The sequence below is a fragment of the Saccopteryx leptura genome, chromosome 3, assembly GCF_036850995.1.
Source record: "Saccopteryx leptura isolate mSacLep1 chromosome 3, mSacLep1_pri_phased_curated, whole genome shotgun sequence".
NCBI lineage: Eukaryota > Metazoa > Chordata > Mammalia > Chiroptera > Emballonuridae > Saccopteryx > Saccopteryx leptura.
The window spans coordinates 290014919-290029995 of record NC_089505.1 but is presented as its reverse complement, the minus strand read 5'-3'; the positions used below and the strand labels follow the sequence as shown (position 1 = coordinate 290029995).

At 37.8% G+C, this 15077-nt stretch overlaps 1 protein-coding gene across 9 annotated transcripts in view; it reads left to right on the top strand.

Moving 5' to 3' along the window:
* The window catches only part of ITSN2 (intersectin 2), a 145736-nt gene that overhangs the window by 14807 nt on the left and 115852 nt on the right, over positions 1-15077 (top strand). For 8 of the 9 annotated variants that reach the window (XM_066378744.1, XM_066378745.1, XM_066378746.1 and 5 more), the window contains one exon: positions 11601-11664. In XM_066378744.1, coding sequence (XP_066234841.1) covers positions 11634-11664 — 31 coding nt within the window. In that variant the 5' untranslated portion in view covers positions 11601-11633. Of the gene's footprint in view, positions 1-7772; positions 7895-11600; positions 11665-15077 lie in introns of those variants that run through there. The other variant, XM_066378743.1, reaches the window with a different exon arrangement.

Genomic DNA, 15077 nt, shown 5'->3' with positions numbered 1-15077 from the left:
TGATTGGGATGTTCTACTTACGAGCATTATTTTTTTCTGCAGTGAAAGCATGCTTTCCTTACAATTTGAATTATCTTGTTATTGAAAAAAATACCTTTAAATTGGCCTGACAGAATAGAAATGGATGAATACTTTTCTATCTGTAGACTATTCACTTGATTTTCTTTCCTGTACTCTCTTGTTCTGTTTGTGTTTTGGATGAGATTAAAAATTGTCACAGATGAAAGCTATGCAGGCCCTGCTGGGGTGTGGCATCGGTTTGGATGGCAGTCTCTTTAGGCCTCTGTGGTCCGTGTGTGTAGGAGTGTGCTTTTTCTCTGTGGTTTTTATTGTTGGATGTAGCATGGCAGACTTTGAGATGAGATTGGGAATTTCAACTTAATGTTTTTGGTAAAACAGACTTGTTATTTAATATTGTTCATAAGAGACTTAAAAATTGACCAAGGGAAGGCTCTGGTTGATATTGGATATTGGGTTAAAAGATGGGGGAGGTTCAGGAAGTCAAAGAGTGTTTTCAGCCTTGCCCTTCTGACTATTGTGCGGTCCCAAGGAAAAGAAAGAAGGAAGGGCTGCAAAAAAAAGCTGTACTTTCTCAACTCCTTTTTCTTCTACTTCCAAACTTTATTCATCCTTACTACCTCTCCTGTCATTTATTCCCAGTCAGAAATGTCTGTCTTAGGTTCTACCTTTATATTCAAGAACTGTCTGACTTTCTCTGGACCCTAATTTTTATTTGGTAGTCTCTTTTCCTTTTCCTTTTTGGAAATTAAATCTCTTTCCTCTTCCTCTAAAAATAGTTTAGTTCTCCCATCTAAAAAGTATAAAGCCTTATAAGCTTGCCTCTTTCCTGAGACCTATCTTTCCTCTCTCCCTTTCTTCCCCTTCTTTTACAACATACTTCTTTACAGCATACAGCGTGAATCATCTGCACTTCCCTACCCATTTACTGCTTTGTCTTCTTCAAGTTAGACCTTTACTGCCAGTTCACTGTACAGGAACTGTATTCACAACACATTGTCCGAACTAATGGCTTGATCTTGACTTCTGTGACATTTGGCAGTTTTGTCCATCATCTCCTTAAAATGCTTTTCTTAACTGTGTATCCTGATGTTTCTCCTTGTTCTCAGCCTCTGTTCTCATTGTTCTCTTCTTATTTCCGGTACGTTTTCCATGGCATGGATACTGTCATTCACTGACATGATTATAACTATTGCCAATCCCCGATGACTACCGAATCTGGGTCTCTAGCTTGAATGGAATTATTATCTTTTGGACATCTCCACCTGGACGTCTTTGTAGGTACATCACATTAGATATGCTCAAAATGAACATTTTGTTTCTCACCCCCCAAATCTAATATCCAAATCTCTACTTCCTTAGAGCTTCTGTCTTGGTTGATGTTACTGTTCTACAGTCACCCATGGTAGAAACTCACCTGTATGCTCTTCTTTCATCTTCCACATTTAGCTGATCAGAAATTCCTGTCCATTCCAACCAACTCTGAAATGCCTGTTCCTTATTGCCCAAGTTCAAATTCTCACACCACCTGGACTATGCCAGTCATACTTCATAACTAATGTCTCACAGCACTCAAATCCAGTACATTTCCTATACTGTGTGTCAGAATTCTCTTCCTCTGCCTTTAACAGACTAAGTTCTTCTCTTGTTTCTTATATATGCTTTCCCTGGATAATGTCATTCTTTAACATGGTAACAGCTGTTCCCAACCCCTGGTGACTACCAAATCTGGCTCTTGAGCTCAAACATATACTCTGTTTTAAATACTGACTCTCCGTGATTTGCATAGTGAAGTTCAACAGTGAAGTTCAAAATGAATACAGCAGTATGACATTGTATTTCCCCATGTATAAGATACCCCTTTTTCTGAAAAATTTGGGGTCTAAAAACTGGGTGCGTCTTATACAATGGTTATAGATTTTTTTTACTTGCATTTCCCACTTTTTCACACTTGTTCTTGCGCTCATTGTTGAAAACAGTGATTCATCATCAGATAAAGATGAGGACAAGCCTAATGGATGGGAGTTTTGACAGTGATGAGGAGTTGTATGAATTTTTTTTTTCTGAAGTGAGAAGCAGGGAGGCAGAGAGACAGATGCCGCATGCGCCTGACCTGGATCCACCCGGCATGCCCACCAGGGGGTGATGTCTACCCATCTGGGGCGTTGCTCCGTTGCAACTGGAGCCATTCTAGTGCCTGAGGCAACGGAAGCTATGAAGCCACCCTCAGCACCCAATAATAGCACCCATTTCTCCTCCAACTTTGCTCCAGTGGAGCCTTGTCTGCAGGAGGGGAAGAGAGAGATAGAGAGATAGGAGAGGGGGAAGGGTGGAGAAGCAGATGGGCGCTTCTCCTGTGTGCCCTGGCTGGGAGTCAAACTTGGGACTTCCATGTGCCGGGCCAATGCTCTACCACTGAGACAACTGGCCAGGGAGGAGTTGTATGAATTTTATGGTGAATAAAACTTGAGTTTAATAACTTTATGTAATACTTTTTTTCAAATTTCAGGCCCCAAAATTAAGGTGTCTTATACATGGGAGTGTCTTATATGTGGGGAAATATGGTACTTCGTTCTTTTTCTTTTTTTAAGTGAGAGATGGGGAGGCAGTGAGACAGACTTCCGCTTGTGCCCTGACTGCGATCCACTCAGGAAGCCCCTACCAGGCGATGCTCTGCCCATCTGGGGCTGCTGCTCCATTGCTTGGCAATTGCGCTATTTTATCTCCTGAGGCAAGGCCAGGGAGCCATCCTTAGCACCCAGAGCCAACTCACTTGAACCATTCAAGCATTGACTGCAGGAGAGGAATGGGGTGGCAGGGAAAGAGGGAAGGGGAGTGGTGGAGAAGCAGAGGGTTGCTTCTCCTGTGTGCCCTGACTGGGAATCAAACCCGGTACTCACACATGCTGAGCCAGCACTCTACCGCTGAGTCAACCAGCTACGTTTTACTTTGTTCTTTAAATTGTGTGATCTTGGCAAGTTAATTTATTCCTTGGTTTCTCTTTGTTTCTAAAATGGAAATGTAATTAAGTATGTTGAACTCTTTTTTTTTTTTAAAAAGCATTAGACAAAATATGGAGAAGCCTCAAGATATAAAACACAAAAACAGAACTACTTTGAGGTTGCTATCATCTCCCAATCCTACATTTCTCCTCCCTACTCCATTTCGGTTGCAACTCCTTGAAATTTCTAGAACTTCCAAGGAGCACATTTTAAAACTACTGAATTTCTTCATTATTCTTTTAATATTTAAGACTAACTGAGTTCTTTGGAACCATATCACTCTCAAATCACACTGTCTTTGAATGGGAAAGGCTCTACTGTTTTTCTGGGTGTTGTACTTTTCTTCTTTTTACCTTAGGTTCAGATATTTTTCTTTGTAACAGTGTGTATCCACATACCTATGCAATGTTTTTCACTCCAAGAACACGTCAAACCCTCTTACTTTGCCACTGACCCCATGTTAGATCATTCTTACACAAATATTACCTCCTTTGTGATGATAAGTACCATGCTTTGGTTTACCTCCCAGTAGTGTTAGTTCTATCCTCTAGGTTCTCATAGCATTCTTCAAATCCTTATATTATAGTGACTATTCATGTTTGATGAATAAACAAATAGGTAAATGAAAGAAAGAATAGATGGAGGAACAGGTATGGATAATATGTATACTCTAAATTTCATCTAACTGTAGAAAATATAAAGAAGTAGGTAAATTTGCTCCAATCATTTTCTCATAGAACTGACCTTGATCTCTCCTTGGGAATCAGATGAGGAAGGAGCATTTTCCCAACTAATCAGCAAGTGTGGAGAGTTGGCTCTGTGTGTAGCATGTAAAGTAGGGGATGGACTGGAGAAAGTTTTGTAAGTTTTGCCCTCAGGTACTTGATTATCTTGCTTTTGAACGTCAGACCTTCAGTCAGATTTATTTAAACTTACCAACATTTAACCAACATGAATTGAAATATAACTGAAAAACCCAAGTTTTTCCCCCATCACACACTATAATATAAAGCTGTCAGAATACAATGGGAAATAAACCTTTATCTCTAAAAGTATACTTCAAAGGAAAAAAAAGCAAGTTATAGAAAGGTTATTTTGCAAGGGCCAGTTTGGTCTAAAATCTATGGCTCTGATGGCTGCAGTTTCAAGGAAGAAGTTTGTAGCTTTGCTCTCCTTGCCCTGCTTCTTTTCAGCATAGCCTCTCTCTGTGCTTCCTTTGCTTTGTTTGCTTTTTTTCTTATTTCCCGATGTCCCAACCCTATTATTCATTTATCCAGTTCATTTGTTCAGCAAATATTTATCGAACATTTTCTCTGGGAGATCTGGTTTATGTACTAGGCATACAGTGGTAAATAAAAATGGTCTCCGTCCAGTACAAGTAACCAAATATGTGAAATGCGGAATTGAAATACAGTATGATAAATGAAGTTATTATGAGATGACATACATATGGACATACATATCCAGGAGACAGTGACTACCTGGGAGGACAGAAGCCTTTCACAGAAGAGGTGACATTTGAGTTGGGAGTTGAAGAATGATAGTCTTGACTGTGACAGAGGAAACGACAGCTCTTTACAAAAGAATAAGAGAGTGAAAAAGAAAAGCATCATTGTTTCAAAGGTTGGTCTACTTAAGACATCTGAATCAAGGGGAAATGTCTAGACATGAATGTGGTAAAGTAGATGCAGTGAGATTCTAAAGGGTGCCTAATTCATGTTAAGAAATTTGGGTTTATAAGAAATGATGACATCGGATCATTTACAATAACATGGATGGACCTTGATAACATTATAGGGAGTAAAATAAGTAAATCAGGAAAAACTAAGAACTATATGAATCCATACATAGATGGGACATAAAAAAGACTCAGAGACATGGACAAGAATGTGATGGTATCGGGGGTGGGGGGTGGGGGGGTGAGGAAGGGGAGAGAGGGGGTGGGGGAGGGAAGAGGCACAAAGAAAACCAGATAGAAGGTGACGGAAGACAATTTGACTTTGGGTGAGGGGTATATATGTTTCTCTGAACATATATACCCTGATTTATCAATGTCACTGCATTAAAATTAATAATTTTAAAAAATGTTATAAAAAAAAAAAATTTGGGGCCCTGGCTGGTTGGCTCAGCGGTAGAGCGTCAGCCTGGCGTGCGGGGGACCTGGGTTCGATTCCTGGCCAGGGCACATAGGAGAAGGGCCCATTTGCTTCTCCACCCCCCACCCCTCCTTCCTCTCTGTCTCTCTCTTCCCCTCCCGCAGCCAAGGCTCCATTGGAGCAAAGATGGCCCAGGCGCTGGGGATGGCTCCTTGGCCTCTGCCCCAGGCGCTGGAGTGGCTCTGGTCCCGGCAGAGCAACGCCCCGGAGGGGCAGAGCATCGCCCCCTGGTGGGCAGAGCTTCACCCCTGGTGGGCGTGCCAGGTGGATCCCGGTTGGGCGCATGCGGCAGTCTTTCTGATTGTCTCTCCCCGTTTCCAGCTTCAGAAAAATACAAAAAAAAAAAAAAAAAAAAAAAAAAAATTTGGGCTTTAATCAGTTGAGGAATTTAAGCAGGAGAGAGGCATTAGTGGATGTCTTGGAGGAAAAGCTAATAGCTCTATGGAAGGGTCTGTTAACCAAAAAATAAAAAGCCAAAATGAAGGGCAACAAGCATTTATTTGAGATCAGAGAATAGCTATTCAGAAAGCACTGATTCAGTTAGAACTCCAAATCGTGTTCCAGTTAGGAGACAAAGGCAAAAGGTATTTGTGAGAAAGGGTAGGGGAACAATTGCATCAATATAAAGAAGATATTTCTATTGGTGCAGATAACATAATACAGTGCTGCCAATTCCAAAGAATGTTTTTAATTTTTAGTGCCATAGTCATCAGTCCAGTAGTCATAGTATCTGCTTTCTTATCTTATTTTTTAAAGAAATTTCAATTACATTTGACATACAGTATTAGTTGAGTGTACAATATAATGAAGTTAGGCATGTATATGACCTATGAAGCGATCACCCTGATAAATTGATACCCATCTGACACAATACATAGTTATTACAATTGACTATATTTGTGAACAGTTCTTCGGGGCCAGTCCAAAGGTAACTGTGCCTTGTTTTAATATTTCATAGGTTTGAGGCATAAGACATGCAAGGCAGCTCCTCTGGGATGGCAGCTCTGTTCCATTTTAAAGTGGCTAGGTTCATATTATTATTTTTTTTTACAGATTTCAAGGCAAGAAGAACATTTTAGGAGGTTCATGCCCTGATAGGCCTTTGTATTTGTAGAATTAGTAAGTGTCCCAGGTTATAGGATCAGGAAAGTTGGGAAACTTCAATAAAACAGGGCATTGGACATAAGTGATGAGATTTCTAGGACCAGTTTTGCTATTTACCACGTGAGCTCATACAAATCTCTTAGTTTTTACATCTTGAAAATTGGGGTTTTAGACTAAATAAATACTGTAATTATTCTATAATTCTGTGCTTCTACACAAACAAACAAAAAACAGCCTTAAGTGAGCTATTTTTTTTTTTTGTATTTTTCTGAAGCTGGAAACGGGGAGAGACAGTCAGACTCCCGCACGCGCCTGACCGGGATCCACCCGGCACGCCCACCAGGGGGCGACGCTCTGCCCACCAGGGGGCAATGCTCTGCCCTTCCCGGGCGTTGCTCTGTCGCGACCAGAGCCACTCTAGTGCCTGGGGCAGAGGCCACGGAGCCATCCCCAGCGCCCGGGCCATCTTTGCTCCAATGGAACCTCGGCTGCGGGAGAGGAAGAGAGAGACAGAGAGGAAAGAGAGGGGGAGGGGTGGAGAAGCAGATGGGCGCTTCTCCTGTGTGCCCTGGCCGGGAATCAAACCCGGTACTTCTGCACGCCAGGCCGACACTCTACCACTGAGCCAACCGGCCAGGGCCAAGTGAGCTACTTTTTTACTTAAAATGGCTACATTTTTTTTTCTTCTTCTGGGTCTTACTGATCCTTTGTAGAAGAAGGATTTTCTATAGCTATTCAAGCATTTCTACTTTTCCCTGCCTTAGTATGGATATTTTTTTCCATATTCTCCAAATTGTACTTGATTTATATTAAATCAGAGCAGTCTTCTTTGCCTTATGCCTCCTTTCTACCATACCTATCTTCTTGGTTTCTATAAAGGTAACAGTGCCAGTTCTCCATTAATTAATTAATTTATTTATTTATTCATTCATTTTAGAGAGGAGGGGGGGAGAGAGAGAGAGAGAGAGAGAGAGAAGGGGGGAGGAGCTGGAAGCATCAACTCCCATATGTGCCTTGACCAGGCAAGCCAAGGGTTTCGAACTGGCGACCTCAGTATTTCCAGGTTGACGCTTTATCCACTGCGCCACCACAGGTCAGGCCAGTTCTCCATTAATTTATAATGAGCAGGAAAATCTTCACATAAATATTCTAAAACCATAGATAATTAACATAGTTGATTGAATTAAATACCTACAAACCGCCAAGATTGCTCATCATTACATGTTACTCCCTCCAAGGAGTAGAGAGGTGTTTGTTGGATGCTGACTTCAATCACACGTGCCTAAAACAAGTATTGGGCATGTAACTTGGGAGATGCTGCTTACCCTTTTCTTCCTCTCAAAAGGTTATATATACCTAGAGGTAAGAAATAATTAGCACTCCCTAATTTATGTATGTAATTAATATAGACTCTGGCTTGTTTTTCTTCTCCCCTACAAATGTACCAACATTAAGATGACCTGCTGCATGCAGGAACCTGTGACCCACTCATTAATTATCCCCATTTAAGAGAGGAAGAGGCAAGTCTTTTAAGACATGAAGCCCATGGGAAGTTCACAGGCTTTAGAATTAGATTTGGGATTGCATGCTAGCTTCATCACTTACTGAAGTTAGGCAAGTAATTTTACCTTTCAGTTTCTTTCATCTGTGAAATAAGTACTAAATCATCTGCCTTGCTGGGATCTTGTCAGGATTACTATATAGTATTATTAAAGGGTTCTTAACAGTATCTGGTACTGAGTAGACTAGTCTACAAGCTCTTCTGTGTCTGAAGCTCCTCGTATAAAACCTAGAACATACTGGATTCTTAATGAATATTGAGCATGACACATAGTAACTAATAACTTGGTAAATGGTAATTGTTATGATTACATAAAGTAAAATAGTTTTACTTTTTAAAGTAAAATGTACATGTTGCATTTTTCTAAATTTCATTTATTATTTCTCTGCAAGTACTACTCTCCAAGTTGATATGTAGAATTGTTAAACATAGGTAATTATTCTACAACAGGGCAAAGTTAATGTAAACATAACAGATATGAAATGGTATGCTTTAAAAGCTTATTGGGTCCACTGAGCAGTGGATAGAGTGTCAGCCAAGCATGCAGACATCCTGCGTTTGATCCCTGGTCAGAGCACACATGAGAAACAACCATCTGCTTCTCTTCCCCTCCTCCACCCCCCCCCCCCTCCTGTGGCAAATTGCTTGATTGGTTCGAGTGTTGGCCAGCCAGGGCTGAGGAAAGCTCGGTTGATATGAGCATTGACCTTATGACCTTAGACGAGGGTTGCCAGGTGGATCCTAGTCGGGGTACATATGGGAGTCTGTCTCTTTATCTTTCCCCTCCTCTTACTTAAAAAAAAAAAAGCTTATTGATTCCCACAAATTATGTTACCATATTCACGTTACCACTGTCAATCAGATGTTAGTTACATCCATCCACCCATGTGTCCATGTTATAATATGGTACCTGTATGCATGGGTGGCTAAATTCCATGTACTAGGTAAAGAAGGTTCTGTAACACCCGTACCTTCATCTTGCCCTGCCTGCTCATTATATTATTTGATTCATTCTTTGGTTCTAATTCAGGATTATATCTGTGATTACTAAGCATCTATCATGTAGCATTCTGTTGTATTTACAGAATACATGAGGACTAGCCAGAGGTAGATAATCTAACTAAGGTATTGTGGGATCCTATTCCTTATTTTTCTTTTGTAAGTCTTTGCTTTTTTTCCAACTGATACTTGGTATTTTACATGCTTGTATTCAGTTATAAAATGCATTGTAGGTAATGCTTGGAGTATTTTCTCCTACATTTTAAAATTATCTCTCTCAGTTACAGAGACTTAATAAAATAGGGGGCCTTGCTACTGCATCTCTGTAAGTAAATAGTTTCTTTGCAGGCATGTAGCTAATTTTGGTTTAACATTCTATATGATCATTTAAAATTGGGACAGTGAAGTGTTCTGCTTGTTTGTAGAATTTCTGTATTTGAGGAAGTTGTAGTCATAATGTGATTTGTGAGACTTCCTTCTGTGTTCACTTTTTTTTTTTTTTTAAGCTAGTGACATCACAATTCACCCAATCTCAGAAACTATAATTCTGGGAGTCATCTCTTTGATTCATTTTATTTGTAATCCCTCAATCTAAATATTTAGTCTCTGAGTTCTACCTGTTTTAAACCATTCATTGTTTCTCCAGTTCATCCTATCTTCTGTTTCTGCCGCCACTGTTCTAGATCAGGTGCCAGGTATTGTTCCCAGCTCTTCCCTAACTGATCACCCTGCTTCAAGCTAGCGCTTTTCTCCGCAGTTGATTGTCTTAAGTGAAATCGTACTCTCTGTCTTCTTAAAACCTTTTAAAACTCCTTGTCAACCACAGGTTCAATTCCAAGGTTTGTTCTTTTATTAATTTTTTAAATTTTTATTTATTGATGTTAGGAGGGAGACAGACAGACAGGGACATCAATCTGTTCCTGTATGTGCCCTGACCAGGGATTGAACTGGCAACCTCTGCACTTTGGGATGAAGCTCTAACCAACTGAGCCATCTGGCCAGGGCCAAATCCAATGTTACTAACATTATAATTATAACTTATTCTTATTCTCCCTTTAAATCTCAGTACAGTATCTCTCAAGGAGTTCCTGCCCACTGCATCATGGTTTATATTACCTTCGAAAAAGAAATGAAAAAAACCCACAATTTGTGCATGGTTGAAATTTTCTCCTACTTAAGAAGAGTATAGTGACAGGTGAAGTCGAAGTGTGGTAACAGGTTTAAAGTTCCATTGTAGTAAAGGTTACTAACATCCAAAGAAAAAATGTACACTTTGGCAGGAGGGTGATATACAGTTGTTACATACAGAAAATCTGGGAGTCACAAGAATAAAATTGGCAGTGCCATTCAAAGCATTGGAAGTTTTCCCATCCCTATTGCCCAGTTTTTGCGTATTCCTGTTATGTAGATAAATGTATCAGATAGTCTAGGCCTGATACCATTAAGTATTCTAATCACAATTAAGTTCCTTTGCTTAATTTAGTAGATGATAGTGTGCTTTATAGGAAGAAAAGCTGCTGTTTATTTTCTTGGTTGTTAGATTTCTTGTTGTAGATGAATAAATTTTGGACTTATATACCAGTTTTTTGTTTGTGTGACTCACTTTTGGTGGTTATACTGGTACTATATTTCTCCTTGAGCACACTGAATTCACTAAGACACAGTACCTTGTAAACACTTAGCAACCAATCAGCCAGTTCCTTTAGTGACACCATCTACCACAGTGTGCAACTCTTTATGCCTTCTCTGTTCAAGTGGCTTGTGCAAACATTCTCCCCTAGCCTTCTAAAAATATTCATACTTAAATGTTTTGGGTAAGTAGATGAGCTCCTGAGTAGTCTTTTAATATAGTAATGCTTCCCTCAATGTGATAATCCATTCTTTTAATTATTAAGTACATTACTATAAATTGCTAGGTCTTCACTGTCCCTAACTAGTCCTACCCTTGAGTTTCATGGAGAAAATTTGGAATTCACTTATAGTAAATTAATGAATTTGGGTTTCAGAATTGTATTTCACTCTCCTTTCCTGGACACCCAGAAAGTCATTTATCAGAAACCCACTATGTTTCACGCAGTGTATGGATTATGTTTAATACTTTACAAAATAGTCCTGCAAAGTGTTTTTACAGATGATTCTGTGACTCAAAAAAGCTTAAATAAGTCTTACATGGTTACAACTAGGAAAATAGCAGAGTTGGGAGTTGAACCTACAGCTATTAAATTTCTAAATTTCCTTCTCTTCAAGGGCAGAGCACTTCCCCAGCACATATAATTATGTTTAAATAAAACGTTTGTTTTAATAGCTAAAATAGCTATGCTACATTTATTTTAGATTCTTGTTTGGGGAGTTTTTTTCTAAAGAAGAGTACTGGGGATTTCATTGTTACTTACATTTATCTTACACAGTTGATTATTCTGAAATAAATTCTTGCCTAGTTAATGATAACTTTCCTCTTTTTCCAAATTAATTTCTACAAAATTAGTTTATGCCAAATGTTTCTTTATTCACTATTTGCTATTAAATATGCAACTTTTTCTTTTAAATGGTCCCCTTTTAAAGGCAGAACCATTACCCAACACAACCTCCTTCCCGTCCCCAAACGTGAATTCTGCCTGTTCAGCAGCAGCAGAAGCTCTGCACTGTTTTCTGTTGGAAGTGTGAGCTGAAGGGGACAGGCATTCCCACTGCTTAGCGGGTGCACTAAGCTGTGATCTGCCCTTGTTGTATTATTAATGGCATAATGTTTTTATGCTGCAGATGGCTGAGAGCTAGCAAGGAAAATTCAGGACCATGATGGCTCAGTTTCCCACAGCTATGAATGGTAAGCAGCTTTGTGCTTGTAAGATAAAGAGGTATGGGATATGGGGTGGGGGGAAGCTATAAAATATTCTTATGTGACATTTTCTTTAATTATAAATTCAGAACTTACTCTTGTTGAAAATATTGGGAAATTTATTTCAAAGCACCGTATATAGCTTCTATTAGAATATTATGCAATGATTCCTGCAACTCAGTGTATGCATATTCTGCAGTATCATCTGGAATGTATACTTGCCTTTGAGCTGCTAAGAATAACTTAAAGCCATATTGTGTTTGATATATAAGACTGGGGGACAAAAAGCAGAGTGCTATAAAGTAAAGAATATCAAAGGTGTTTTTGATAGCATGGGATGATTGTAAACGGATTAAGTCAATGAAGATTCATCTAGTAGTATACATAAAAATGAGTTTGTTTTCCTTTTACACAGGATTACGTATGCCAAAACACATACTTATTTAATAGGAATCATTTTAAAATAAAATATTTAATTTCAATAATAAAATGTTTTTAAAGCTTTTTTTCTTATTCTAGTTTTAATACATTTCCCAAATATAAATTAACCATGATTAGTAAGTATTAAATTACTGTGTATGTCATTTAGAATTGAGAGCATGCATTGTATTTTTAAATCGCTAAAGGAATCTAAGATCTTAATTTTGAAGTAAATTTCATTAGCTAATTATAAATATAAGGTATATATAGTGAGTCCAGTCAATAATTCTTTAACATTTAAATTAAAAAACAGTAATATTAAAGAACATTAGAGAAAAAGAGGGAAGAATCATCAATGATTCTACCACCTTCACAAAGCAATTGTTTTAATGTTATCATGTATTTGATAATTATATCTTATTTCAAACATGTTCTCAATCACTACATTGAAAATGTATGTTGAACCTGACCTATGGTGGTGCAGTGGATAAAGCATCAACCTGGAACACTGGCTACCCAGGACCCTGAACTGGAATAAGTGGGTTGGAAAAGAATTCTCTTACTTATTTTTATTCATTTTTCTTAAATGGATATACAGCTCTCATTTTCAGTGTTTAATATTAGGAGTCTTTCAGGTCTTTATGTAGAAGTTTGATGACATTTTTGTGACCAGAAATATGCTATAGCAGCTGAACTCTCATTTATAAATCAATTATCCTATGGTAACATTGATTTCATTATACCTCATTTCTCTTAAAATCAGTTTCCAAGAACCTATCGACCATGTTGAGTGAGGACAAACTATATATGCCCACTTTTAATTTTGTTTCTTCCATTTTCCAAACATTTATGTATCACTTTGTAGCTCATTGCATTATATGTTAAAGAAGAACCTATAAAATGAGGATACTAATAGCACCTAGTTTATAAGATAGTGGTGGCAGTCACTGAGTTATTGCATATAAAGTATCTGAAAGATAGGGCTCAAAAAGGCTGAGCTGCTTTCATCTTTATCATTCTTTGTTGTTTTTGTCATATTTTATCATCATTGTTTTGCCAAAACCATGTAACAGTAATTCAGTGTATAGCCACTCTTCTTGCCTTCCTAGTCATGACGGGTTAATTTATTTGCTTCGTAATAAACTGGTAAACCACATAGGTTTTTTTTACTATGAATGTGATATTTCTTTATTGGAAAGTGTGTAGGTTTAGCTATTTTAGGTTCTTAGTTCTTCAATGAATCTGTTTATTTTTAAATCTAATAATCTTGTCTTTAAGAAAGGATGTTTATAGATTTCTTTTTTTAAAAAGGGCTATTAAATATTTGTGGGGTTGTTGTTTTGAGTAAAGACAGTATGACCTTGACTTAGCATTACCGTGCTTAAGTCGGATGGTTATTACGTGAAAGAATTAGTGTCTCTTTAGCTCTAGATATATTGGGGTGACTGGTTAATAAAATTATATAGGTTTGAGGTGTCCAATTCTACAATACATCATTTGTATATTATCTGTTCACCACCACAAGTTAAGTCTGTTTGATGTTTGTTAAATCCATCTTAGTGTTTCAAATTATAGTGGGCATCTATATTTCAATGATATGCATTCCTAGACACCACTTTGTAAGGGAGATTTTTATATAATGTAGGCAACAAATATATATGTTTGTTTACCTAAACATATTTGGTTTCTTATTGGTAGAAGGTGAGTAAACTTAAAAAGGTAGACAGAAGTGAAGTAGAGAAGGTTATTAACTATGATGAATGTATAGAGCTCTAAATGCCTCCTCAGAGGGCATATAACCGTATGTGAAGGATAGGCACAAAAAGATTTGTGACTTTTGTGTTTCTCAATTTCCTGATCTTGCCTCTCATCTTGTTTTATACTCCCTCTTTTATTCATTCACATGTTTATTCCTCAGTCACTTTTAAGTGTTTGCTCTGTGCTGGATACTCTGCTGGCTCTGTGAATGGAAAGATAAACACACAAAGCTCCTGTTCTCCAAGGGCTCATCATATCTGGTAGAACAGATGGGTAGAAAGCAATTACAGCACCTTTCTAACTGCTCTGTGGAAGCATGGAGAATCTAGAGGAGGAAGCAATTAACGTGACTTACAAGTGTTAGCAACCTGAGGAAGTGACATTTGCTCTGGACCTTGAAAGATAAAGGTTGAAATAGAAGAGGGGTAATAAGAATATGAGTCCAGGTCCTTTGGAACACAGGTCACGGGATGTGAAAGAGGATGTTATGCATTTTGAATTTTATAAGGATTTACTTTTCCAGGATAGGGATGTATTACCATCGTTTCTTTTATCTTGGGTTTTTGTTTTGTATTGTTTTTTTTCTTGTTAAATTTTAAATAAATTCATAGTAGTGTCACAATTAAAAAATTTTAACCTATTTGTTATATAAACAGTGTTCAGAATCTTTTTAAGGTATGTTATTCCAAGGGAAAATTTGGTTGCTTTGACATGTAAAAGAGACCCATGTTTTTATATTTAAATATCAGTTTCAATGCATGTCCTTTACATTCTGTTACTTATTTTTAAATGACAAAAATAACAGTTAAACTCTAATAGGTATCAAAGTAGTCAGGGAGATAATATGGAGTAGTAATTATAAGCATGAATTTTGGAGTAATATTCTTCTAAAGTACAAGAAAATTCAAGCTACAAATGATATTAGCTGTTTGGTATTAGGCAAGTTATTTAACCGTCCTACACTTCAGTTTTTCATCTGTAATATGTGTAAAACCTAATCCTTGGAGTTGTAAAAATTAAATGTAATATTAATATACTTAGCATGGTTGCTGGCATAAAGTACCGCCCAGTAGACGGTAGTTGCTGCTTCTACTAAGTACTATTCTACTAATGTTAGACTTTAAAAATAAATGATAGAGAAAGTTGTTTTTCTGAGATAACTGATTAAGAGTTGAGAGAGCGGTATGGTAAAGGGGGTTTAAAAAAAGATATTTGTATCTATT